The 25,416-nt window shown below is 57.7% G+C and overlaps 3 protein-coding genes across 3 annotated transcripts; 1 reads left to right on the top strand and 2 right to left on the bottom strand.

Annotated features, from left to right (window-relative positions):
* Positions 1 to 226: 226 nt before the first annotated feature.
* DNAJC22 (DnaJ heat shock protein family (Hsp40) member C22) lies at positions 227 to 2,712 on the bottom strand (the record flags this gene model as incomplete). Its single annotated transcript, XM_084256343.1, has 2 exons — positions 227 to 403; positions 1,879 to 2,712. The coding sequence occupies 2 exons, from the start codon at positions 2,710 to 2,712 to the stop codon at positions 227 to 229; spliced, it is 1,011 nt and encodes a 336-aa protein (XP_084112469.1).
* Positions 2,713 to 14,844: 12,132 nt separating this feature from the next.
* On the top strand, positions 14,845 to 17,652 carry C1QL4 (complement C1q like 4; the record flags this gene model as incomplete). Its single annotated transcript, XM_084256344.1, has 2 exons — positions 14,845 to 15,381; positions 17,473 to 17,652. 2 exons carry the CDS (start codon positions 14,845 to 14,847, stop codon positions 17,650 to 17,652), a joined length of 717 nt encoding a protein of 238 aa, XP_084112470.1.
* A 1,412-nt stretch (positions 17,653 to 19,064) lies between these two features.
* Positions 19,065 to 25,031, bottom strand: TROAP (trophinin associated protein; the record flags this gene model as incomplete). Its single annotated transcript, XM_084254850.1, has 14 exons — positions 24,761 to 25,031; positions 24,471 to 24,657; positions 23,771 to 23,928; positions 23,547 to 23,684; positions 23,312 to 23,394; positions 22,769 to 22,821; positions 22,216 to 22,334; positions 21,194 to 21,310; positions 21,004 to 21,087; positions 20,831 to 20,890; positions 20,478 to 20,612; positions 19,710 to 20,319; positions 19,276 to 19,469; positions 19,065 to 19,112 (listed from the first exon to the last, which is right to left on the bottom strand). Exons 1-14 carry the CDS (start codon positions 24,902 to 24,904, stop codon positions 19,065 to 19,067), a joined length of 2,130 nt encoding a protein of 709 aa, XP_084110976.1. The 5' UTR covers positions 24,905 to 25,031.
* Between the last annotated feature and the right edge of the window lie 385 nt (positions 25,032 to 25,416).

The raw sequence follows: 25,416 nt of genomic DNA, 5'->3' as shown, positions 1-25,416 counted from the left end.
TTAAAAAAAGGAAAAAAGTCAGGAATAAAATAGTCAAGAATTCCAGAATTCAAAACACAAATATATTCTTCTACCACAATAGCTCTCTCACCACTTTAAGGTTTTCTCATCTCCACTGCAAGCAGTCTCTTTAACACTACTGGAATGTCCCACATGGACAGAGCTGGGCTGGCACAAGCTTCCCTGCTCTGCCAGGAAGAATCCCTCCTCAAGGGGAAGTTTCTTCTCATCTCCAGGACGCCCTGGGCTGACTCAGGACTTCATAAGCAGCCTGAATCTCCAAGAAGTGCTTCTGAGCTTCCTCTGCTTTGTGCCGGTTATGGTCAGGGTGCCAGACCTTCACCAGCTCTTGGTATCTGCGGTGTATTTCTTCATTTGTTGCCCCTTCTGAGAGACCCAAAACCTTAGGAAATCAGAAGTTGACAAATTAGAATCCTATAAATTGTCAGGGTTCTCTCTGTGCTAAGTCAGATTTTGGTTATCTCTGGAACTGGCTTCTACTTGCCTATAGGAAAAGGCCAGGTTGGAATTCCAGTGTGTAGAAACATGGACAAGTTATCATGGCAAGAACCAGAACTTGCCTTTAATCATAGCTGTTCATTTCCCAACCTGGAACTTCACACCACTGACAAAAGCTCCTGCTTGCAAGAGAAATAAATATGTATGTCCACCAAAGACATGTACAAGAATGTTCATAGCAGGGCCTCCCTGGTGGCACAAGCGGTTAAGCACCGCACTATGAAGCAATCTGCAGTCTCTGCAGCATGAGTTTGATCCCCGGACGGCCAGAGAGAAACCCATATGGCGAGGCAGACCTCTCCCGTCTTGCCCCCTGCTCCCCGCAGCAGCGTATTTCAGTCCGTCTGCCTGTTCTGATCCCTGCTTTGTCTCTGGTGAATCTGCTCGCCCCTCCTGCATCTGTGGCCTGTACCCCAGCTCTTGAATGTACAAATAAATAAATCTTGAAAAAAAAAAAAGAATGTTCATAGCAATTTTATTCAGAATAGTCTAAACTGGATACAACCTAAATGTTCAATTAACAATAGAGTGGATGGGTAAATGGGGGTATAGCCATATAATGGGATTCTATAGGACAATGAAAACAATTTGCAACACATGCAATAATCTGAATAAATCTCACAAAAATAATGTTGAATGAAAGAAGTCAGACACCAAATTGTATGCACTACATGATTCTATTTATATGAAGTTCAAGAATGGGCAGACCTAATCTATGATATTAGGTGGCGCAGCAGTTGAGCGCTGGGCTGCGAAGCTGCCCACAGCCTCTGCAGCGCCAGTTCAATCCCTGGCTACCGGCGAGGGTCCCACATGGCGCGACAGCCCTGTCCCGCCACGCCTGCTGCTCCCCTCAGCAGTGTATTTCGTCATTCTGCCTGTTCTGTTCCCTGCTCTGGCTCTGGTGAATTTTCTCACCCTCCCGCGCTTCTGACTGTACCCAGTGCTTGTATAAATAAATAAATAAATCTTTAAAAAAAAAAAGATATTAGAAGTCAGAATAGAGGTTACCATGGAGAAAAGGCATATAGATTGGGATGGCACAAGGGAACATTCTTAGTGCTGGAAATATTCCATAGCTTGATCTAAGCAGTAGTTATGTAGGTATATAATCAGTGTAGTTTATATGTGTTAAATGATAAAAAGGAAATAATAAACACATATATTTTACCCACTCATTATCAGAGCCCTGCACCATCACCCAATTACACAGAAGTGCAAAGAAGCTAGGACACCCTTCTCGGGACTAACTAGGCAGGCATGGAAACAGTACTTCCACACAAGGGCACCTGCTCCAGTAATGTTCAGCCTAACTCCCGGAATCATCCCAGATAGAAACCAGAGGGAAGAGTGCCTTACCTGGTAAGCCAACTGATGCTTCTCATCCTGAAAACTGTGAACGAACTCATAGAGCTTCTCCCACTCCTGGAAGGAGCCATTGCTGAAACCAGGATCCCCCACCAGCAGCCTCCAGACCCGGTAAGGCAAAAGGAAGACAGACTCCAAGAAGCGGCCAAGGAGAGGGAAGAAACTGAACCAACTCAAGAAGAAGCCAAGGGTCTCTGCCACATAGTGGAGGGTGGCAGCTGTGTTGCAGAGAGCACTGTACACCAGGGGGCCCGTGAAAGCAAGGTAAGCTAAGCCCAGGCGGTAAAGCCGCACACTGAGTGTCTCTGACACCACAGTTTTATAGCGGCGGTGCTTCTGGGCTGTAATGCTGGCAACCACGCTGATGGGGAAAATGGCTGTGGGGCGACCGTAGAAGATAGGGGAAGTGAGAAATGCTGCCCCTAGTGTGTTCTTCACGTCTGAGGTCTGGTTGCCAACAGCAGCCACCAGCAAGACTCCTAGGCCAACTGCCAGCGGGAGGCCCACAGCATAGAAATTGGCCATGAAAGAAAGACTAATGAGGGCCACAAGACCAAAATACATGCCCACCATCACCTGGGCTACAAAACGAATGGGACTCAGAGGGGGTGTCTGTCCTGAGCGCTGCCTCTGACCCTGGGCTCTGTTTGCCTGATTTACAAAGCTTGGGAGCTTCCAGAACTCCCAGAGCCAGCCTAGCCCACCTCCTCCCAAGGTAAGCATCCAGAGCAGCGCATGGCTGTCCCGCCCCAGGTACAAATGGTGGAGCCCTGCAGGGCCCCCTATAGCCCAGAGGGCATAGGTCACCAGGAGCCCCTTGGCCATTCTCTAGGCAAGAGTTCTCAGAACCAGTCCAGGAGCACTTGACACTGCTCACACTGCAGAAATCTGGGGTCCTCTGTGAAAATCATGGCAGTCATGGCCCCAGAGTTATCCATACACCTTAAGAATGGAAAAAAAAAGCAACTGTAAGACTATATGCAGGGAGGCCTCCCTGGTGGTGCAAGGGGTTAAGCACTGCGCTAGGAAGCAACTGCAGCCTCTGCAGCACAAGTTTGATCCCCGGCCAGCCAGGGAGCAACTCACAGGGCAAAGCAGACCTCTCCTGTCTCGCCTGCTGCTTCCCTCAGCAGTGTGTTTCAGTCAGTCTGCCTGTTCTGTTCCCCACTCTAGCTCTGGTGAGTCCTCTTACCCCCCGCATCTCTGGCCTGTACCCCATCTCTTGTATACATAAATAAATCTTTTTTAAAAAAAAAAAGACTATATGCAGGTCCCAACACAATAACCATTTCTTCCAATTATAATGGAATTAGATCTTCCTGAAATGCCAATTTCTCCACATCCTTTGGACCAGCACCTCAGGTCTATTTCTTAACAACCAAAGTGATGCCACTTTGGGGGAGAATGTTTTAAATGCTCTCAGCTGAGTAACTGAGAACTCGGCACACAGGTAAAAACACAGACGCTTAGATTTTAGAACTCCCCTCAGAACACTGACCCCCAGATGCCACTGGGGCAGCGGAGCAAATAGAAGACCCTTCTAAAGTGCCCACACATTTTAAAAGAAAGCCGGTACCAACCATCTTTTCCCGCCCGACTATGGCCGTCCTCAGGCTCTTAGCCAAGGTCTTAGCCCCTCTCCAGCCTTCCCCTCTCTCCACAGATGAAATCTTCCCACAACACAATCTTGAAAGAAGCCCTGAATTCCCTCCACTTAATCAGCTCTGGAAAACTACGTTTCGACCTAGACCCTGGCACCCCACATTTCAATCACCTCTTTCCAGGGCACACTTGCAAAGTCTCTCCAAAGGGCCTGAATTATTCCCTAGAAGACCAAACCAGCTGCCAGAACCCGCTAGCCCCGTGGCGAGCAGCCGTACCTGGATACCCCGGGCCCCAGGCCGGGTCGTTTCCTTTGACCCCAGAGTCAAGATGGCCCCTCTCCGCGCGCCCCGGCCGCCCCGGTGGACTTTGACTTTCCGCGCGAGCCGTCGCGGAAGTCGGGCCGGCCTCCCGGGCCAGGCTCCTCCCCAAGGCCCTCCCCGGGCCCTCGGGGTCACCTTTCAGCCTCCGGCTCCTCTAGCCCCACTCCCGGGTCTGGCTCCCTAGGTTTCCCGTCGTCCCGGCGCTTTCCGCCCCCCGGGCTTCGAGGGGCTCCGCGGGGCTCCCTCCCGGCCGCCGCCTGCCCCGCGTCGCCGCCAGGTGGCGCTGCGGCCCGCGGAAGGGCGGGGCCGGGCGCGTCCCCAGACTCACCTTGCCAGAGTGAGCCGCCCCGAGCGGTTCCCTGGAAATGCAAAAACAAAACAACGCCCGCCCCCCAACAAAACAAAACAAAGCAGGCCGTGGAGTGCCCCTCGCCACCCCCACAGAGAGGGTGCCTCTGGCCTGACCTCAGGTGCACTGTCCTCTTTCTCTACTCGTTGCCCTTCGAGGCCACCTGAGCTGACTCCACCTTCAGTTCCTCTAAGACAGACACCCGCCGACAGCCCGCGGAGAGGGGACCCCCCCAACACACACCTGAGTGTGCCCAATGCCCCGCCTCCGAGTCTGCCAGTCGGGGGTCATTGTGTCTAGGCCTGAGCCTGAGATCTGTGGGAACTCCCGAGTGGGCGCCACGGACCTGCTGTGTCCCGCGGGCTGCGCGATGAGAACCAGGGGCAGATTAAAATAAGAGAGAAAAGAAAAACAGGGCAGAAGTTGAGCGGGTGAGGGGAGCGCCCAGGCCCTTGCAGAAGAGCTAGGCCAGAGCCCTCCCGCCACCCAGCACCCTGCGGCCCCGCGGGGACAGGCCCGGGACGCGCGGTGCCTTCAGGCCGCGCCCTGGGCGCGAATCCTGCCCTGTTGTTACGTGACCTTGGCCAAGTCACGGCTTCCGAGGCCTGTGCTCTCCTCTGCAGGGGAAAGGCCCGGCTGTCCACCGTCCCCGGGCTTTCACTTGAGCACGGGGGGAGCCTGGAGGACCTTCCCAAGTACCTCCCCCAATTCTGCAGAGCGCTTCGGCTCCCTCCACGCTCCCAGGCCCTCCGTTCTGGTCGGGGCCTGGGAGGGAACCGGCTCACCTTAGTTCCCCCCGGGGCTCGTCGAGGGGGAAGGGTTGGGAGGGACCCCAAGGCTGGAGCCGCCAGCTGGGGGCGGGGGCGGACAGGGGCGTTGAATAATGAATGAAACTTAATTGGGCCCGCACCGCGCGCCGGCGAGCTAAGCTCGGCAAACAGAACCGGCGGCGGCGGCCGCCAGTGGACAAACAAACTCGCTCCGGGCTCCCGGCGCGGGCTGAGGGAGGCAGCGGCACCAGGGAGAGGGAAAGGGCAACCCCCGGCCCCCCGGGCCCCCCGGCCGCCAGCTCCGAGGCCGGACAAACCCGGGGCGCGGGGGCAGCGCTGGCCTCCCGGGGTGGGGAGCCCCAGGGCCAGCTCGGGCGGCGAGGGCTGGGCGAGGAAGGGGCGGGCGGTGCGGCAGGGGCGAGGGACCCGCCGGCGGCCGCAGCGCGAGGGGAAGATGGAGACGCGCGCGGGGCCGAGGGATGGAGAAGTGGCGCCGGCGAAGCGCGCGGGGCGGGCCCGGGGGCGCCTGGAGAAGAGCCGTCGCCGGGAGGAAAGCGAAGACCGATGGAGGAACGAGCGGAGGGAGGCGCCAGGGGCCGGGAGAAGGATGGGAGAAGAGTCAAGGAGAGGGACGGGAGGTGACCGGAATGAGAACGAGCGGGCGGCGGGGCGCGGGGGGCGGGCGCGGGGGGCGGCGCCTCCCCTGCCCGCCCCGGCGCGCTCCGGCCGCCCGCACTCACTTTGTCACAATTACGGGGCCGTCACTCGGCCCGGATTGTTTTCCCCAAATTGTTGTTCTATAAACTGGCGCGCGGTGGAGAATGGGGGGGGGGGGATCTGACGATTTAAAGCAGGAGGGGCGCGCCTGAGCTTCGCCTGGGGCGGGTGGTGCATTTCCCCGCCGCGGACCCGGGGCGGGCAGGTGGCTCCAGAGACCCCGGCAGGAATTCTGGCCGCTGATCCGGCTTTTAACCTCCCTGGTGCGTCTCGGCCTCGACTGCCTCGACTTCTCCAGCAGAGAACTGCGAGGACTGGGGGCCAGGAGCCACCGAGGCGGCTGTAGGTGGGGCCCAAACTTCCCGCTCCCCGGTTCTCTTCTGTTCTTTGCCGGCCTGGCCCCCGGGGAGGGCTCCCCCACCCCGCCTGGCCGTCCCCAGCGCGCCCCCGGGGGTCGGCGCCCCCCGCCGCAGGCCGGGCTCCCGCCCCCGCCAGGTCTGGGCCTCCCCCCGCCCCGCCGCGCCCCCCGCTCCCGGCCCCGCGCCGCCAGGTGTCCCGAGCCACCGCGCCGTCCCCCGACTCCGCAGACATCTGTTGCGCGCCCGCCGCGAGCTCCAGCCGCGCCAGCCTCCCCCGCCCCCCGCCACCCCCCGCCACCCCTCCGCCACCCCCGCCTCCCGCCCCTTCGCGTCCAGCCGGGCCTGTCGGCTTCGTGACAGCCGCCGCCGAAGCTCCGGCCCCGCGGGAGCGGCCGGAGAGGAGCCGCCGCTTGGCTGGCTCCGACTCCGGCCTCCCCGGCGGCTGCAGGGGCAACGGAGGGTGGCGGCCGCCGAAGCGAGACCAGAGCCGGCCCGCCCGAGCCGGCGGCGCTGGGGGGCGCGGGGCGCGGGGGGGAGGGGCCCTCGGGCCTGCGGGGCGCTGAGGCCGTGGGTCTCCCCATGCCCTCGCCCCGGAGTCCAGCCTGCGCGGGGACCCGCCCGGCTCCGCGCCCCCCTCCCCCAGACCCGGTGATTTACACGCGGGCTTGGCGCAGCGGCCGCTTCCCAATCAGGAATATCGACCCCGGGCGGGGGCCCCCGGGCCGCATCGATCCCTCTAAGGCTCGGGATTTAAAAATGTCAAATTTGCCTTTTCCAGGCCGGCGGAGGGAGCGGGGGGCCTGGAGGAGGGCGGCGTGGAGCGGGTGGTGGACAGCGGGGCATCGACCGGGCGCCTGTGCCCTGAATGAGAAGCGACCTGGCCGGGGCCTGGCCCTGGCACTGTGGGACCATCCTTGGCTGCAGGGAGGAAGGAAGCTCCTTTTCCTCCCCCATCCCCTGGGCCTCCCTGTTGCATTGATAGTCCCAGGGGAAGAGGCTCCAGGGGCACCAAAGAGAGATGCAAAATGTAGGGATACACATTTGGAAGGTCCCGACATGTGGAGATATGTAGACACGAAGAGGGGTGCAGAGACAAAGATATAGAGCCCCCAAGACATACCCTAGCTATGAGGAAGAGCAACGCAAAGGGAAAGTGGCTGAAAGACACACTACACAGAACAGAGGACCAGAGATCCAGATCCACACAGACTTTGCTTTGCAGACCCAGAAGATTCAGTACTGGGAAGGAGGCCAGGCTCAATTTTGGGGTGTGTTTGAGAGTTGGAGAGGAGAGTGCAGGCAAAGCAAGGTGAAGGAAGAAAGTTATTAGGGAGAGGAAGTGGAATAAAATTAGCATTATCCTCCCATGCTGTCAACTAGCAACTGGACTTGAGATAAAAAAAAAAAGGTAAGGGCCCCTGGGGTTGCTAGTCCAGACCCAGAAGAAAGAACTCTCTTGGAGTTCTGATGATCTGCCCCTTCTCTTCCTGAACCCCACCCTCCTTCTCCATGACCACCTCCTGGGGGGTGGGTTAGGGGGGAGTCAGATGGGCTAAGGATCACATCTTATATTGGAGATGGTCTGTGTATGTGATGGAGAGTGTGGGTGTGTAGGAGTGTAAGACTAGATAAATTCTAGTAGTAACCACTTCCTTCCCCAAGATTCAGCAGTGGGTCTGCAGACTTTGGAAACAACATGTCCGGTTTTCAGGAAGCTTAGGGAAGAGATGATATTCAGGAAGAGAAGAAGCACCAGCATTGTCATGGTTAATGTCTAGCCCCCACCCAAAGCAGTACACCTCAGCTGTCACCACTGTGCTCACTGCATTCCTTCAGGACTGAGACAGAGAGCTAGCTGACAGCAAGTGGTGTGTGTATGTGTTGGGGCAGACACACAGGGAGAAGCAGCGACTCATCTTCAGACACACAGCGCACACTTCCTCTGACAAAATCAGGCTGACGGATGCCTTACACTGACACGAGGTGACTGACCTCCATGTGGGACCCACACCTGCGGATCCCTGTCACACACACCACCGGTGGGTATACACACCTGCACAGTTCCTCCCAGGTCAGGCTGAGCTGTCTAATCTTAGGCCTGAACACATCCTTTCTTGTACTAGTCCTTACGTTGCTTAACCTGAGAAGAGGACTCAGGTCCCACTTCTCAAATCTTGCAACCAGGGCCAGCTCCAGCCACCCAGAGGCTACTCTCAAGGAAATCAAGATACCAGAGTCCAGGCCAGGAACAGGGAGTTGACCCAGCGGTGGGGCTATTAAATGTCTTCCTTACTCTCCCTCCTGCCACTGGCCTCTTTCCCAGCACGTCCACTCAAGGCCCGCGCGGCCTGCCGCCCGCCTGTCAGTCGAGTAATGAATGCGCGCTCTGGGGCCCGGCCCCCCCCAGAGTCGTTCATCACTGCCAGCACCGCCCACCTCGCCGCCGCTCGCCGGGAAGGCTAAGCGGCCGGGGCGGCGAGAACCCCGATCTCCCCCACCCCACTCGACCACTAATTGTCAGATTGAGATGATTTGTCAGCAGGGAGCTAGCGCCAAAGAGTTCGCAGTAAAACCCGGACTCCTAGAACTTCCTTTCGGTTCCATTCAGACCCAGCCTTGGAGCTTCCCTGGCTTCGATGTGGACCGGGTTGGGTATCACTTAAAAGACTGCAGAACAGGAGCGCCGTGGTCTTCTCTTCCGGCAGGAGACGCACGGTCTCCAAGCCTCGGTTTCCCCACGGGGCGGGTCCTGCGCGCGGGTCCCGGTGCCGGCCCGGTTCGGGGCTGCGCGCCGCGGCTCCCAGCAGAGGGCGCGTGCGGCCGGCGCGCGGGGTCCGCGCTGAGAGCCCCGGGGCGGTCATCCCGAGCCCGCCTCCACCGGTCGCCCCCGGGCCTGGCTCTGCCCGCTCCCCTCCCGGAGCCTGCGGCCCGGCGCGCGGGGCTCCGGCGGGAGGCGCCCCCGGGGCAGGTGCGCGCGCGCTCGCCCGCCCTGGGCGCCCAGGCTGCGGCCCCGCCCGCGCCGCCTCCCCAGCCCGGCCCGGAGCTCCCGGGCGGCCGGCTGAGTGACGGGCGACCGGTGATTATGCGGGGGGGGCCCGGGGGCGCCGCGGGCGGCTGCGCTGACCCTTCACATTTCCGATCCGCCGGGACCCTCATCCATCCGAAGCTGCTCTTTGTCTGGCCGCCTAATTGCCGGCGGACAGGATGGATGGCGGGACCGACAGCCGCGGAATCCCTAATAAAGGCCGCGGCAGCCGGGGAGGGAGCGCGCAGGGAGGGGGAGCGGGCAGGCAGGGATGCAGGAGGTGGGAGGAGGCGCCCGGCCGCTGCCGCCTTCCCGAGCCGCTGGGCGCAGCGCACGCGGCAGCCAGGCCGGCCCCGGGTGCGGGTCCAGGAGCCGGAGGCGCCCGGCCTGGGAGGTGTGGGGCTGCCAAGTCTCCTGTTCCTCCGAGAAGAGGACAGGGCCAGGGGCTCCCGCAGAAGAGGCGTCCGGGGCCGACCTCCCCGGCCGAGCCCTCGAGGCTTCGGGCTTGCGCTGCCCCCTGGGCTCCCGGCTCTCGGCAGCAGCGCCCCTCCCCCGGCGCCCCGCGCCTCCCCGCCGCTGCTCGCTCACCTGTCGGTCTCCCCGCGCGCATCCAATATCCCCTCCGAGAATTGAGGGGTCTGACAGCTGTCTGTGCGGCCGCTCGCCACACTTCATTAACTGAAGGCTGGAGCGGGCGCACGGCGGGAGTGAGGACGCAAAAGGAGGTGCAGCGGGAGGTTGGGGCTCGAAGCGGCACCTGGCCCGGGGTCCGAGGCGGTGGAAGTAAGTCGGCGCTCGCTCTGGCCTAGCAGACACCTCAAAAGCAACCTCCACCTCCTCCCGGTGGATCTCCGCTCTGGCCCGGCCCTCCGAAGCCAGGCCGCGCGGAGTTGCGGCGCCAGGGGCTCCGTGGGAAGGTCTAGGTCAGGCGGTGCCCAAGCTCCCTGTCCGCGGCCGAGGCCAGCGCACCCTTTGCGCAACAGGGCAAAGTGTCCCGCAGGCTCTGGAGCCAAGACTGTTTTCCCACCCGTGGCGGGAGGAGAACGATCCGCAGCCCTCTCCACAGCTCTTCTCTCTCCCTTCCACCTCGGGCACATTTCCCTCTGGCTGTCTTCGCTCTCCTCTCTTGCTTCTGAATAGTTCTCTGCTGCTAATTTCAGCCAACACCCTTAGCTGACATGAATGAGCACCTGTTGGGTGTCTGGCTCCATCCCACGGGGGCAGAAGGGAGGCCACACTGAGCCCAGGCCCAGCCCTGCTGGCCTCACACAGATCTCCCCTGAACTCATTCGAATCTCAGTGCTTATTCTGCCCTGTTTCTTTTCCCTGCCCACTACCTCTGCTGACATTTCTCTTTTCCAGAGTGCCCACATGGAAGCCAGGAAATCAGGACTTTCGTTCTAGGGCTGCCACTTATTGGGCGACAAAGGACAAGCCATTTCTCCTTTCTGGGCCCTAGTTTACGCATCTTTAAAATGAAAACAATATATCTGTCTCTCTGGGGTGCAGCCAGGGTGCAATCTGCACTTGCATGTGAACACCCTGAAATACTAAGCCCTCAATAACGCCGCTTCTCCCTTATATGCAGACCCCTGCCCTCTTTAACGACCCTCTTTTCTCTTCACCATCAGGGGCCTGGTTACAGGTAACCCAGCCTGCTGCCAGTTCTGTGTGATCAGAAGCTAAAAGCAGGTGGGGAGGGGTGTGTGCAACATGCAGAGGATGGGAGAACCACACTATGAATGACCCTGAAAGGTCAGGAAGGAAAAAGTGCAAGATTAAAAAGTACTGCCTTGGATCTTAATTTAACATTAGCCAGCTGGTTCCTTTCCTCTTACAGTTGAGGAAACTGAGGCTTGTGGGAGTTACACTGCAAGTGACAGGAGCAGATCACACTGGCAGGATCTTCCATTCCCTAAACACTTTATTGCTCAGCTCCTCACCCCCTTTCTTCCCTTGAGGCGGTCCGGGTCAGTGGCAAGGGATATAGGAGAAGGAACAAAAGGGGAGAACCTCCAAGGAGTCAGGACCTTTCTAACAGACTTCATAAAATTTTAACATGAAAACTTGCATGGAGTAGAAGGCACATATTACATGCAAATCATATGCTAATCACATGCAAAGCCATAATCTGGTCCTCAGAACTCTGGCACACCTGGCTGTAAGCCCTGGGGGAAATTCTGGGGAGATCCGGGGGTTCCTAGGCAGGACAAAGGTTGGGTTTCATCTGGGAATCATTTTAAGATTGGAGAGGAGTCAAATGTACACTTTGGGATGAGGATCAGTATTAGTGCAGAGTTCAGGGTGGCAGTTAAGCCAGGATTCAGGCAGGATTTAAAGGCTGTGCCTTTAAAGCGGGGAGCCTAGGAGACTCATTAAAAGCTTCCTTTCCCCTCTCCTTCCCCCCATCAGGCCACCCCCACCTCCACTTCCCCTTCTAAGTCCTACAACATACTCTTCTCTTGCCACTTCCCATTCCCAACCACGCCATTTCCGAGGCTCCCAGTGTGACTGCCTGAGCAGCTCTGGGTAAATAGTTCCAGACCCTGGCATTTCCTCATGGGTCTGGATACTTGACTTCTGGCCCAAGAGCACTGCCTGGCCTTGACCCTACCCAGGTCCCTCCTCGGCCGAATGTGACAGCTGCAGTGGAAGCAATAAGGACCTGGTGAGCTGGCAGCTTCATTCCAGAGCGTGGGGAAAGAGCAACAGAACATGAATAAATTCATGGAGCTGGCCCCTCAGCTCCCTGTGAGCCAAGCCTGCTCCCCCCACCACACATACCCGCTGCTGCCGGCAGCCCTGCTGGTCACCGCAGCTCACAGCTTGGGCTGGGCATGGTAGGAAAGGAAAGCTCCCGGGAGAAGAGGGCTGGGACCTGAAAGGAACCTGGGAGAGGGGCTCAAAAAGAGGGCCTTGGTGAGTAGGATGAGTGGGGTGGGGAGCAGCACTAGCAGAGAGGCTTCTGATAAGGGGAGGGAGGTCAGGGGGAGAGGGAAGAAGAAAGGAGAGGAGTGGCAGGAACTGGGGTCAGGGGAGCTTGAGGAACTAGGGTTCGGGTGGCCCATGAGGGCCCTGTCCTGCTCTCTTCTCTGACCCATCCATCTATCACCCAGCCTGGGGGAGCAGATCTGGAATTAGACATGCATGGGACTGACATGGCCCTCAGGCACCCCCCCACCCAGACAAATGGTGACAAAGACCTTGAATAAAATTGTATTTATGGTCGGAGGAGGAGGCCCTTCCCCCACAGACTGCCAATCCTTTCTCTCCCAATCCTTTCAAGCATGTAGGAAGGCCTGTTCTCAGCAACCTCTTTTTCCCTGCATCACTATGGAATGGGAGGTGCAGGGAAGGGGTTTGGGAAACCAGAGGTGAAGAAATCACCTTCCACTAAATAATCATGGCCTGTATGCTCCATGCCCTCCACTTTACATGACATATTCCTATGCATTACAGGCCTGGCTTAGCCACTCCTCTCTAAGAAGGTCCTTTGCAGCTGTCTACCTCTAGGGTCTGCAAACATCCCCACTTTTGCAGTCCTCGGATCCCTTCTTCTTGCCTCTGACCCTGGTATCCCTGTGAGCAAGAAATTTCCCCCAGAGGCGCCAGGCCCTTAGGAAGGACGCAATCACTGCCTTTTTCTCTGTGCTCCGAACCCTCGCAGAGAGGGAGCGATCAAAGCTGTGCTCCCTCTTGGTCACCCTGAGCTATGACAGACACAGTCATCTCTCACAGGAGAGTGCCTGGCACTTAAGCTGCATTTTAGTTACATTAATTTGCATAACCAACTTCAAACCCTTCCCCCAAACATTTGTTATTTGGGTCCCAACTCCTCTGGGTCTCCGTCTAAACGCAGACCTTTGAGGAAGGGGAAAAGGGGAGCTTCCTGGGGTCCGGACAAGGTATGGCGCTAGGGTAGGCCCCAGGGCAAATGGGGCTAGAGCTGCCTTCTGCCTCTAGCCTGAGAGATGGCATTCCTGGGGCCCCAAATTTAAAAAAACGAGGAAGGAGAAATACAAAACCTCCCTTCAAACAGCCCTCACGATACACACACAAAGACAACACACAATTCACAGTCCCACTCACCCAGGGACACACAAGGCCAGGGTCCCATGGTCACGTCCACACTTGCCAGCAACTGTCACAATGCACAGGCCCAGAGCCTGCCACTCTGCTGGAAGAACAGCCCCGCCCTGAGTCTTCCCACAGTTGATATGTCACATTGGAGTCCGAACACGGACCTGGGTGTCTCTCTGCAGCGCACCATTTACATTTCTCTCTCGATCTGTCAACCTGTCTCGCTTCTCTCTCTCTCTCTCTCTCTCTCCCCCCCTCCCCCTCTGGGGCTGTGAGTCTCTTTTAGAAGATTTGTCTCTGTCTCTGCATCTCTAGCTGGATTTCTGTCTCTGATTTCTCTGTGTCTCTCTGCTTCCCTGTCCCTCTCCTACCTGCCCCCACACCCAGGCTGATAATGTTTTTTTCACTCCAACTCGCTCCCTAAGCCTCTCAGCTGCTCTGAGACCCGCAACACTGGGGCGGAGGGTAGAGGTGGCTGGAGATTTGTCTTTGCGGATCCAGCCCGACGCGTGCCTTGAACTCTTTACCGCGCTGGTGTGTGATTCGGTCACAGGCACGGAGGGTCAGGGGGTGGGATATTTATCTTCTCTTGCCCTTCTTGCTTGTGCTCTTTTTCCTTTTCTTCCTCCCTCCCTCTCCCTTACCCTCTTCCCTTCTTTTATCTTTCTTTTTTCCTTCTCTCTCCCTCCCCCACTTTTTTTGTTTTAGAGCGGGGTGGGGGGGGCTCCTTTCAGCCCTGGGGTGCACCTCTGCCTTCTCTGTGTAACCTCGACCCCCTTCCACCCCGCAGCTGTGCACGGCTTCCTCCGACGCTGTGAATACTCAACTCCTGGTCGAGGGTGACAGGAAGGACTGGGCGCGGGCAGAAACCCTGCAAATCCTTTCCGAGGCCAGCAGAAGCCCAGCGCCCGGGGGGACGGGGTGGGGGCCCCCGCCTGCCCCGCCCCCGCGCTTCCCGCTCCGGGCGCCAGGGGTCGCTCCGCCCACCGGCCTCTTAAAGCGGCTCCCGCTGCGCGCGGCTCGCAGCCCTGCACCGCCGCCCGGGAGGAGCGGAGCCGGGCTGGGGACGCGGAGGGGAGCGTCCCTGCGGGGCAGAGGCGGGGGCCAGGGCTCGAGCTGGGCTTGGGGCCGCGGCTGGGGCTACAAAGACGGGTCTGTGCTTTGCAAGAGACCAGAGCGCCAACCTGCCAGAAGGTCGCGCCCGGTGGACGCCACCCTCAGCGCAGAGCCGGGACGTCCAGAGAGCAGCGGAGTCCCCGCTCAGACCCCGGGGCGATCCGTCTGGGTAGCCCGGGACCGAGGCGACGCCATCCTTGAGAAATAGTCGTCCGGAAAGCTGGCATCCCAGGTCTGTAAGAAACCAGCCGTCCGAGAAGTCGCCGATTTCAGGCACCCGGGATCGTCCTACTGAATCGGAGGGTCACGGAGGGCCACTGGCTCTGAACCGTCGGGAACTGCCTCGGGCGCAACCCACGGGGGAACTTGCACCTTAACTGAAGGTTTGGGGCACCGCACAGCTGAGACGGGAGTCCGCAGGGGCGGGAGTGCTGGGGGTAGCCGTCGGGGGTGGGGGTGAGATCGTCCCAAGTCAGGCCTAAACGCCTCCGGGGTCCGCGGAGAGTCCCGGGCCTCCGCCGCCATTGCGCCCAAGAGTGAGGAAGATCTGCTGGCCCTGGCCGCGTCGCGGCTGAGCCGCCGCAAGCGGGTGGCGGGCGCGGCCGTCGGGGTGGCCATGGTGCTGCTGCTGCTGGTGGCCATCCCGCTGCTGGTGCACAGCTCTCGCGGCCCGGCGCACTACGAGATGCTGGGTCGCTGCCGCATGGTGTGCGACCCGCACGGGCCGCGAGGCCCGGGACCCGACGGCGCGCCCGCCTCCGCGCCCCCATTCCCGCCCGGCGCCAAGGGAGAGGTGGGCCGGCGCGGGAAAGCAGGTCTGCGAGGACCCCCGGGACCGCCAGGTCCCAGGGGACCTCCGGGAGAGCCAGGCAGGCCAGGTCCCCCAGGTCCTCCAGGCCCAGGCCCCAGCGGGGTGGCCCCCCCTGCGGGGTACGTGCCTCGAATCGCCTTCTACGCGGGCCTGAGGCGGCCACATGAAGGTTATGAGGTGCTGCGCTTCGACGACGTGGTGACCAACGTGGGCAATGCTTATGAAGCAGCCAGCGGCAAGTTCACCTGCCCCATGCCGGGAGTCTACTTCTTTGCTTACCATGTGCTCATGCGCGGTGGCGACGGCACCAGCATGTGGGCCGACCTGATGAAAAACGGACAGGTGAGGCCCCCCCTGCACCCTCCTGCCATCCCCAGATCCCATCGGGTGGTCTTCTAAATCCCCCCCTTTTTTTTAACACCCGAACCCCTTCCCCAAACAGTGCCACAGAATCCAAGAACCCAGGCTGTCAAGAACTTAGAAATGGCTTCATTTAGCCAAGGAGGAATAAGCGGCTGGAGAAAGGAAAGGACTTGCCCAAGGTCTCAAGGAGCATAAGGAATGGGGTCAGAATGAGAACCAGTGTGCACAACTCAGTGCCTCTGCAGCTGCTACCGCACACTCTTAACTATAACTAAACTTCTTTTGTATTTCACTCTGCCAATTAGCCTCTTTTTCCTGGCCCCACATTGGGGTGTTCTTTCTTCTGGGGCAGTGCCCCTTGGTCTTTGGGTTTCTGGTCTTTGGGTTTCTTGAAAGTCTGGCAAGGGGCCAGTTGCCCGGAGTCTGGACCCTTCTGATTAGAATGAAATCCCCCTCTCAAGCATTGAGCAGTGTTTATGGGGCATTCAGCTTGGATAGTCAAAGAAAGGGTTGAAAGGGAAGGAAACACTCATTGGTTTGCCAGGCCGCTTATTGCCAGCTAGCCTCAGTGTCTTGCCCTCATCTAATACTGGCTAGGTAGGCAGGGATGGGAAATGGTGTGACAGCTCAGAGCCCAGTCTGGTGGCTTGAAGGAAGGGATTTGGAGAAGGAAAATAGAGGCAAGGGACAGAGCAGAAACCCTGGCCCTTGGCCGGCCCCACACCCTCCCTGGGGACCTCCCCTCTAGGCTCACTCCTTGCTGCGGTGGTCAGAGTGGACGTCACTGCCAATTTGCCATTCATAGAAGGAATGAAAGCCCCACAGGTAGATGTGACCTGAGCCACCCAGACCATAGGAGCTGGGGTTGGGGCAGAGCAGTGAGCTCAGAATGCCCCCCCCTCCCAGGGGTGGGATTGGCCACAGCCTGGGGCACCTGGCCTGCTCTGGCGGGCTGTTCCAAGCCTGGGTCCTGCTATGCTATGGCTGCAGCACTCCCCAGCTCCAAGGTTGTAGCTGCTGCATTGGGGTCTCCTCCCAGCAGGATCACCCCAGGAATCCAGGGAAAAGAAGTGTGTTTGTGTGCCTGTATGGGAGTGAGATAGCATGTGTGTGTAAGGGAGTGAGAGTGTGTGTGATTTCAGTGTGTCTTGGGGCTGTGGAGTGCAAAGATGTGAAAACAGAGTTGTCTGTCTGCATATGGCACCGAGTCGCTGTGTATAGTCTATGCGGGTATAGTTGAGGGGTGGAGGGGGGCTGTGGAACCAGAGAGTGTTGCTTTCCGAGGGGCGGGGCCCCAGGGCTCCCACTCTGTATTCCATAGCGCAGGCGCTGCGGCCCTGGGGATGGTAAATAGTGATTAGAATAATGATGAATAATTAATGAGTTAATAACCAGCCCCCGCGGGACAGGAAGAGGGGGGCTGGGCAGGGGGCTGGCTGCCGGAGGCAACAGCAGCAGCAAGTCCAGAGGGCAGAGGGGGCTCCCTATGGAGCGGAGGCGACCCCCCAGGTCCGTGCACCCGCGAACTCTCCAGGAGGCGGCAAACCCAGCAAGCCAGGGGAGAACGTGTTTTTTGCACCTTCTCAGGGTCTGCCCCTTGCATGCTGCCAGACACACCTGAGTCCTGTCAGCGGGGGAAGGGAACGCAAGTTTAGGAGGTCAAAGCGGGTTTAGAATCTTAATTATCCTAACAAGCTAATATTTTTTTTAAACGGTAATAGATCAAATCCTATGCAGCATTGCCCATGTGCAAGACACTGAACTAATACACTTGGTAGACAATAACTCCTTTAATCCTAACAATGTTGAGATAAGGTTCTATTATTACTTACACTTTATAGCTCAAATTCAGGACCAGAGAAGCGGTGACACTTGTCTAAGTCACACAGCCAGTGAGTGGCAGAGCCTGAGCAGCTCAGCGATCCAGCGTCTGTCCTGGTCTTTCCTCATCCGTCCTCCGGCCCCTGCAGCCTGTTACCCTCACGCCACCTTCACATGCCCAGGTGCTTCTACTCGGTTCGGCCAGCTCTGCACAAGACTTCAGTGGGTTGTTCCCTCTTCTCCCTCTAGGTCCGGGCCAGCGCCATTGCTCAGGACGCAGACCAGAACTACGACTACGCCAGCAACAGCGTCATCCTGCACCTGGATGTGGGCGATGAAGTCTTCATCAAGCTGGACGGCGGGAAGGTCCACGGCGGTAACACCAACAAGTACAGCACCTTCTCTGGCTTCATCATCTACCCGGACTGAGCCGGGACCCCAGCCCCAGCCCCGGCTTGCCCCGCGCCTGCCTCCGCCTTGACTCCCCTCCTTATCGACGCCTTCAGCTCGCCGGGACCCAAGACCCCACCCCATCCTCTGAGAGCTGACTGTGGGCTCGCCGCCCCTCCCCTCCCCTAGAGGTCTCTTATTGGCCGACTCTTGGTGCTCCTGGGTATTAGTGGCTGCTGAGCAGAGGTTGGGCCATAGCAGGAGCAAAGTGACTTGGGAAGGGACAACCCATACCCTACATGCCTGTGAGAGTGGGAGCAGGAAGGGGAGAGGGCGCAGTCCTCTCCTGCAGGCAATTGGGGATCATTTTCATTAGTTGGAGCTAGACGCACCAAAAGCAGAAGGAAGCCCTGGCGTCTTGGGAGGCAGAGAAAAAGGAGGAGCCCATCGGAGTGAGAGCAGAGCGCTTGGGAAGGGGTCGGGCTGGTCCTGTGTTATGAAGACTTTCTCTGGCCACCCCTCTCCTCCCCTCACCTCCATTATCAGGCTCCTGGCTCTGGCTGAGGCAACTTTCCTAAGAACTGGAGGAACCAGTGAATTCTGTCCTGGCCTTTAAAGCTCATTCTGTACAGTCCTTGTTTCATCCCCATCCCAGCTAGGCCCTGGGGCTATAGCTGCTATCGCCTCTTCCAATAAAGGAAATTGGAGAATGTGTGTGCCTCTTAACTTGGTGCACAGAGTGGGGGCAAGTGCCTGACCCTTTTCCTCACTCCTCTCAAGGACTCCCACCCCGCCTGTCACTCCGCCAGAGGCAAAGATTCAGTCATTTCTGGCGAGGTCTGCCTCTGGAGGGGGAAAAGGAGAGTTGCCCAGGGCTTTGCCGGCCTTGTGGCATGAGGGGGCTGTCCGCTTCAGGAAGCTTCTTATACTGTAGGGGGGGAGGTACCAACCACAGTGGCACTAACAGGAAGATTCCAAAGACCTCGGGCTGCTGCTTCTTTCTGCCTGACGTAGGAACAGGTCTACGGGATGAGGGAATAGCTAATGGCTCCTGGAACTGACACTGATTTGGAGGAGCAAGGTCTTCCAGGAGCAGTCCCCAAAGGCCCACATTTGCCTCCTCATAGAGGAGCCTCATAAGAGGCTTTCTGAGGGGTGGCATAGGCCCGAGGGGGATGATTTCTGACTCCCTTCAGGAGAGCTCCAGGTGAGTGGCCTGGGGGACCCTGTGGCCAGGATGGGTCTCTAAAGTGGAGGACACTGCCACCGTGTGGGCACTGGCAGCAGCAGGCCACTGGGTCAGATCAGAAAGAAACAATACATTTTGATACTTTAGAAACTTTATTGAAGGACAAAAGGGTGTCGGCTTCCAGTCAGTGGTTTGGGGCAACAATAAATAAGGGCTAAAAGGTAGGAGCAGAGCAGGGCAGGAGTGGGTGAAGGCAGAGGCCTCATGATGGAGAATCTTGAGGGGCAGCAGAACTGACTGGAATAAAACACTGGCGAGAGAGAAGACCTTGTCACAGCCTAGTCATCCTGGAACTGTAGCCAACCCCACTGACCCCTGTAGAGGAGTCAAGGTTGCCTGCCCTCCCCCGCCCCCCATTTCCTACTACACCAGGCTTGCTGTGTGGGCACAGCCTGACTGGATGGAAGGCTCACCAGGGCATCTTGCCATTCAAGTAATGTGGCCACGGGGTTGGTGCAGACCCGGCTGGGGCCTGAGGGAGGGGCTCGGCTGGTGTAAAAGGCACACTCGTCATCCAGGCAGATCTCATGGAAGCAGCGGATAGTGGTCAGACAGGCCTTGAGGCGCTGCCTCAGGCCCAGGGTTCTAGAGGCCAGATTGCTGGAGCCTGAGGGCCAAGGCCAGAGGTCAGGACAGGTTCTGGAGTTCTCTATTCCCACCCCCTCTTCATGGGCTAAGTCTATCAGGAGCACAGGTCTAGGGTCACAGCTCCTCCATCTTAATGCAGGAAAGCCAAGCTGGGGCAGAGTAGAAAGTGCAGGAAGGAAAGCATGGGCTCACTGGTGCAGGCAGGGGCTCACTCCCAGCAAGACAGGTGAACCTCCTTTGTTCATAACCAACTCCTTACCTGGCTGACCTGTTGGAGGTCTTGGAGACTGGAGTGCGTGGTTAGGGGGACTGGTACGAATTGGGTTTTGAGAGGTCAGGCTGGTAGTTGTTGGAGCCCACTGATTGCAGCAGAGCTGTGGGCTGGATTCTGGATTGCTAGGTTTCAGGGAGCAGGCCTCTGACGCCCCAGGCTCTAGCTTAGAGGAGGGCTTTGGGAGTTCAGTCTGCCCCGGAATGCAGGCCTGAAGGGATCCAGGCTCTACTGGAGGATAGGGTTCTGATTCCTCAGGCTGTTCCTGGGCAGAGGGCTCTGGAATCTCAGACTCCCTTCTGCAGCAGGACTCCGGGGGGTCTGGCTCTGGTACAGGACAGGGCTGAGCCACCTCAGGCTCTGTTCCAGGGCCAGGATGTGGTTCCTCACACTCCTCTAAAAGGCAGGGCTTTGGCAGCCCAGAGTGCTGTAACAGTTCAGGAACATGGAAAGGCCCAGATTTAGGTTCTGGGGCATTCAGAGTTCTAGAAACCTCAGTCAGCATGGGCTGCAGTTCAACCATATCCAGAGGGACACATTTGTCTGCTGCAAGCCCCTCTACCTCCTGTTGCAAAAGCTGCTGCAGAATATTGATGCGCTGTGGATGGAAGAGCGTGGAAGAAGCCCATTGTGATGTCAAGATGTGGGTTCAGGTCCCTACATACACGTATCCCCAAATGCCCCTCTCTTCCTGTCCCCTTTCTGTGGCCCTTTCACTGCCCATCAGGCATCAAAGCTGTTGTCCCACAGACCCACCTGCATCTTCAGCATCTGAAGGTTGGAAATCCTACCGGAGTGGGGGCTACAAAGAGTTGCCACAGGTGGTTCCCCAGGTCCCTCCTGCAACCTGATGCCACTCTCCTGGTCAAATAACCGTATGGAAATCTGATCCTGCCACATGGAAGGAGAGGAAGTCAGGCTAGGGCAGGAAGACCAGGCTGAGTCCAAGGTCTCTGAGAGGCCTCAGACTTTGGTTAGGCCGGGCAGCAGTGAAACAGAGAACTGGAGAGTAAGGTAGCTTTTCCGGAGAACTTACCCACCGCAGAATGCTAGGCCAAAGGCCAATAGGACAGAGTGAAGGATCTCGGCATGGAGAGACTTCCACTTACCCATGGCACGGAAGACTCTTCAGGGCAAGACTGTGGGGAGAGGCCGCTCAACCCCTGGGCCTGCAACAGAAGTGACATGTCAGCAAGGCACCCGCAGATGGGGCCCAATCTCTCTTGCCTCTGTCATAACTTTCCTTCCTCCTCCAGTCATGGCCTCCCCTAGGCCCTCTTACCTGCTGAACTCTGGGTGCTTGTGGGATGGGTGTGAGCTGGGCTTTGGAGTGACTGGCAAGATGCCTCAACACTGAATATGAGATCTGAAGAGAGACAGGGGGCCTGAGCAGGGATAAAACCTAGACCTAGCCGGGAGCCCAGCCAGACAGTTCTGCCCTTGCTCAGCCCCCTGAATTTGTGGGTACAAACCCGGGTTGAGGGGCTGGGGGAGGGTACACGCTGAGCCTGTCCAAAGAGTGATGGACGGGAGACGGAAGGTGGCACCGCATGGCCAGGGGAAGGCATCAGGCGGGTGTCTCGGCTGTCCTGTGGAGAGGAACAAGGCCAAAGAGTGGGTCCCTCTGTCTTGTTCTCATTGTAGTAACCAGTGTGATTCCTTCAGGACCTAATGAAAGCGTCACCCCCTTGCTCCTCCCTTCCCCATCGCTTTCTAAGTAAGAGCCAAGGTCTTATGCTGGTTTATAAATCCTTGCCCATCGGATCCGCTATCATTCCACCTTCATTCTGGGCCATTCTCCTTCCTCAGCTCACTTGCTGACATCTCTTTTATGCTGATCCTTAAATAAACAAGGTCCCTCCTCAGGGCCTGTGCAGCTTCAATTCTCTTGGCCTAGAACCCCCAGATATCTCCATGGCTGGCTCACGCACTCAGCATCTTTTGGTAATTACGTAGTCATTTTCTCAGTGAGATTCCCCTGACCAAACTATTTGAAACTGCAGTATCATCCCCCACCCCTTCTACTCCCTGTAACGCCTTTTTTAAGCACAGAACTTATCACCATCTGACATACTATATTATTTTATATGTGTATTTATCTGTTGTCTCCCCCTTCTAGAATGTCAACTTATTTAAAGCTCTATATCCAGAACCTAGAACAGTGCTTGGCCTCCAGCAGCTTGTCAAGAAATACATATGGAGTGAATGAATGAATGAATGCTTTGGTTGACAAGTGTCAGATCTGTCTCACTCTCAACACTGATTTGAGGATGATACAAATCTGTATAGGACTGTGACCTATACTGTCCTAGGCCCAAGACACCTGGTGAACAGAGACCAGTCCCACTTGGAGAGGGCTTGGGCCCATCTAAAGCAGATCCAGACCCAATTAAATCTCCTGCTGGGGACTGCCAGGTTCTACTCATAATTCTCAGGGCTGACTATGGCTGGGGGATTCCCCGACTACCCCGGCCCCAGGAGGGTTCCATCTCACCCTGGTGTAGGTCATGTCTTTGCTTACTCTTAATGGTACCCGCTGGGCCAGACCGAGGGGTCCCCCTCCTTCATCTGAGTGAATGACAATTTCATGTTCTCTTCCAGGGAAAGAAGAAGCTAGAAAGAGACAGGAAGTTTGCTATAGAATCTGGAACACCCACCAAAGTCTGCTACAGAGTTTTGCAACCTCCGGAAGAGAATATGCCAGTTTGACAGCCTCCACAGCACCACCAAGGGGCAGGGATCCATTCTGTACCTCCTTAGAATCCTGCACCAGCTCAGTAAATACTTGCTAATCAGAATAGTGTGAGCAGGCTAGGGGTGTGGTGGGGGCTCTTAGGAGCTGAGGACAGAACAATGAACAGTAAATCTTGCAGGAAGTGACAGGGAGAGGGTAGAAATGAAGACCAGCTCCTTTGACACAAGCACAACTGGGCCAACCTCTAGCCTATAAGGTCTTTTCCCCCAGCCTGCTGAGCTTTCTCTTGTCTTGCTCTCCACTGCAGGCAAAACACCTCTCCAGTTCTTTACCCACATTCAGGCACACTTACCAGGCTTGACTGGGGTCTCCAGGAGCAATCCTGAGGCCTGGCTCACTGAGGTCCTGAGGACAATAAGGGCAGCAGCTGAGTCACTGAGTACCAAGCATAAGCTGGGCATTGTACTAAGTGCTTTACAAACCTCTCAGTTTCCAGAACAACCTCTAAAAATGATGCAAACATTATCCTCATGTGACAGATTAAAGAAAGTGAAGCTTGGAGGTTAAGGCAGGGATGTATGACTGTAAGTGATGAGAGTGAGGAATCAACCCAAATCCCATTTATTGCCACAGTCTATGCTCCAGCCACTAAACAAAGGAGACAGAACACTCATCTGTGTCCCCAAACTCCCCCGCCCTCCCTGGTCCCCTTGAAGAAACTGATGTCATACTGAGGTCTGGCTACGAAGGCCTGACTCCTAGTCCAAGGGCTATCTCTGTGTAGTCATGGGCTTCTCCTGGGCTGGTGAGAAGTCCTAAGGCCACTGGAAGGCCCCAGCTCTAAGACTAATCAGACATGTGATCATTCTTTTCTAAATGACCCCCTCTTTCTCACCGACTGCTGACACTTGTCTCTCTTCTTAGGTCCTGGAAACGGGGGCGAGTAGAGGGGTGGAAGGAAGTCCCTGTAGATGGACTCTGACTCTAGGAGATAAAAACTGAGTCAGAGGTGGGCCCAAACCTCAGGTCTTACCTCTGTCTCCACAGAACCCCGCTGTCTACCATTTCCTCGTAAAGCCCAGCTTTGTGCTTGGAAGGAGCACTGAATTTAGTCCCTCAGGGATACTCACAAGTACCTCTGACCTCTGGGGGCACAAGGTCTGGTTGCAGGGGCCTGGTCCCTCCAGCCTAGAGAAGCAGGAAGCCCTGGCAGGGTTCAGTCGGTGCATAGGAGTTCTGGGGGCCAAATATGCAGAGGCCCGGGCACCCTGGGACCCCAAAAGAGGCAGTCAGCACAGGCTCAGAATTCTCTCCTCAGTCCACCCCAGCCTGATCTCATTTCCTGTCTCGTTACCTGGCCTCTCCGAATGCTGCCTCCCTGGCTCTCTCGAATCAGTACTCTCTGGGCCAGACTAGGCTGGCGCCCAAGGTGACAGATCCTTACCCCCTCCCCTGATAGGATGGTGGCCAGGGCTGCTGGGTCAGGCACGAACTCTATGGCCCCTGGAGCCTCTGCAGGGAGAGAGAAGGAAAATGAGAAGGAGAAGGAGAGGGAAGGCTGAGGGGCAGGAGCTGAGTGTAGTCACCCTGAAGTGCAAAGAAAAAGCCAAAGAGCCTTGTTCAATTGAACTCAGTTCACCAAATGTTCCAGTAACTTGATATAAGACACTGTGGCAGGCACTGGGGATGCAGAGATGAGTAAGAGAAAGACCCCACTCTCAAAAAGCTGTCATCAGCTATAGAGAGGTTACAGACTCAAGCTCAAATACCGGCTTGTTGTAAAAGGTGCTGGAAAGTATCAGACTACAAAGCAATGGATGGTTACCGAGGGGATCTGAAAGTCTGTAGCAAGGATGACATTTTGGTGAAGGAAGAAGACTGCTTCCAGGAGCAAAGAATTTCTAGGAGCAGGGACCAGATCCAGGAGCAAAGAATTTCTAGGAGCAGGGACCAGAGCTCTTCAGCAAGCAGGAGACTAAAACCCCACTGCAAGATGCCATCCTCCCACCCAGTCAAGACAGTATTCTCAGACACAGACTTCTGCCAGCAGGTACCTGTCTGGGGAGCAGGCCCAGGCCCCACACTTTGTCCCCCAGGACTGGGCCTGAGCTCTTCCAAGGGGTTCCGGTGCTGAGTGCTGGCCCCCAATCGCTCGGATTTCTCTGTTTGGTGTGTAGCTTTTGGCCTGGGGTCTGCTGCGTCACGGAGGAAGTGCTGACTACTGAGCTTTCGCACCGGTCTCTGGGGGAGGGGAGGACAAAAAGCTGGGGCTCAGCGTTGGGGTGCACTGTTGATGTGTGCTGCCTCCTGTACCCACTCTCTTCCCCCACCAGGTCCCTCTTACCCTTGGGTCTTGGTTCTCTTGGTCCACCGCGCGGGGCTTGACTGCGGAGAGCGGCGGGCGTCTGTGAGGGCGCACGGGGATCTTGGTAGGGGTGGGGGATCCACCCCGGGGGGCAGAATCCTTTCTGGCTTGGAGGGAGGTCATGTCGGCTACAAGAGAGACGGGGATCAAAGGTCAGCGAGTTCGCGGGCCACGCTCCTAACAACCCTGATATTCCCAAACCTCCGCCCAAATGCCAGCGCCCGGACGCCCTCGGGCTCTGCAAGGCCGCTCTTCTGGGTGCACCTCCAGCACCCCGAGCCTGCTACGAGCGGCCTCTCCTCCCTATGCGCCATCACAGCCCTCGCCCTCCGAGAGCCCCCGCCGCACCGTCTCGGGCACCCCAGGACGGCTCCCACTTCCTTCGTTTTTCCCAGACTCGCCGGGGTCCTGCAGCAGCTACTTCCCCAGTTTGTAAAATACGCGGAGCCTCTGATTGGCCGGTGCGCGCTCCGCGAGGCGCGGGGCACCTGACCCGGCCGTCCAATCGCAGGCCTTGGGGGCGGGGCCCGGGGCGGGGCCCGGGGCGGGGCGGGGGCGGGGCCGGTCCGCGGCTCCCCGGCCGCGGGGAAACTGACTGGGGCGCCTCCGCCAATCCGAGGCCGGAGCGCGGCGTG

This window comes from Talpa europaea (assembly GCF_964194135.1).
Source record: "Talpa europaea genome assembly, chromosome: 15".
In the NCBI taxonomy this organism is placed as follows: Eukaryota; Metazoa; Chordata; class Mammalia; order Eulipotyphla; family Talpidae; genus Talpa; species Talpa europaea.
This window is presented reverse-complemented; position numbering and strand designations above follow the sequence as displayed.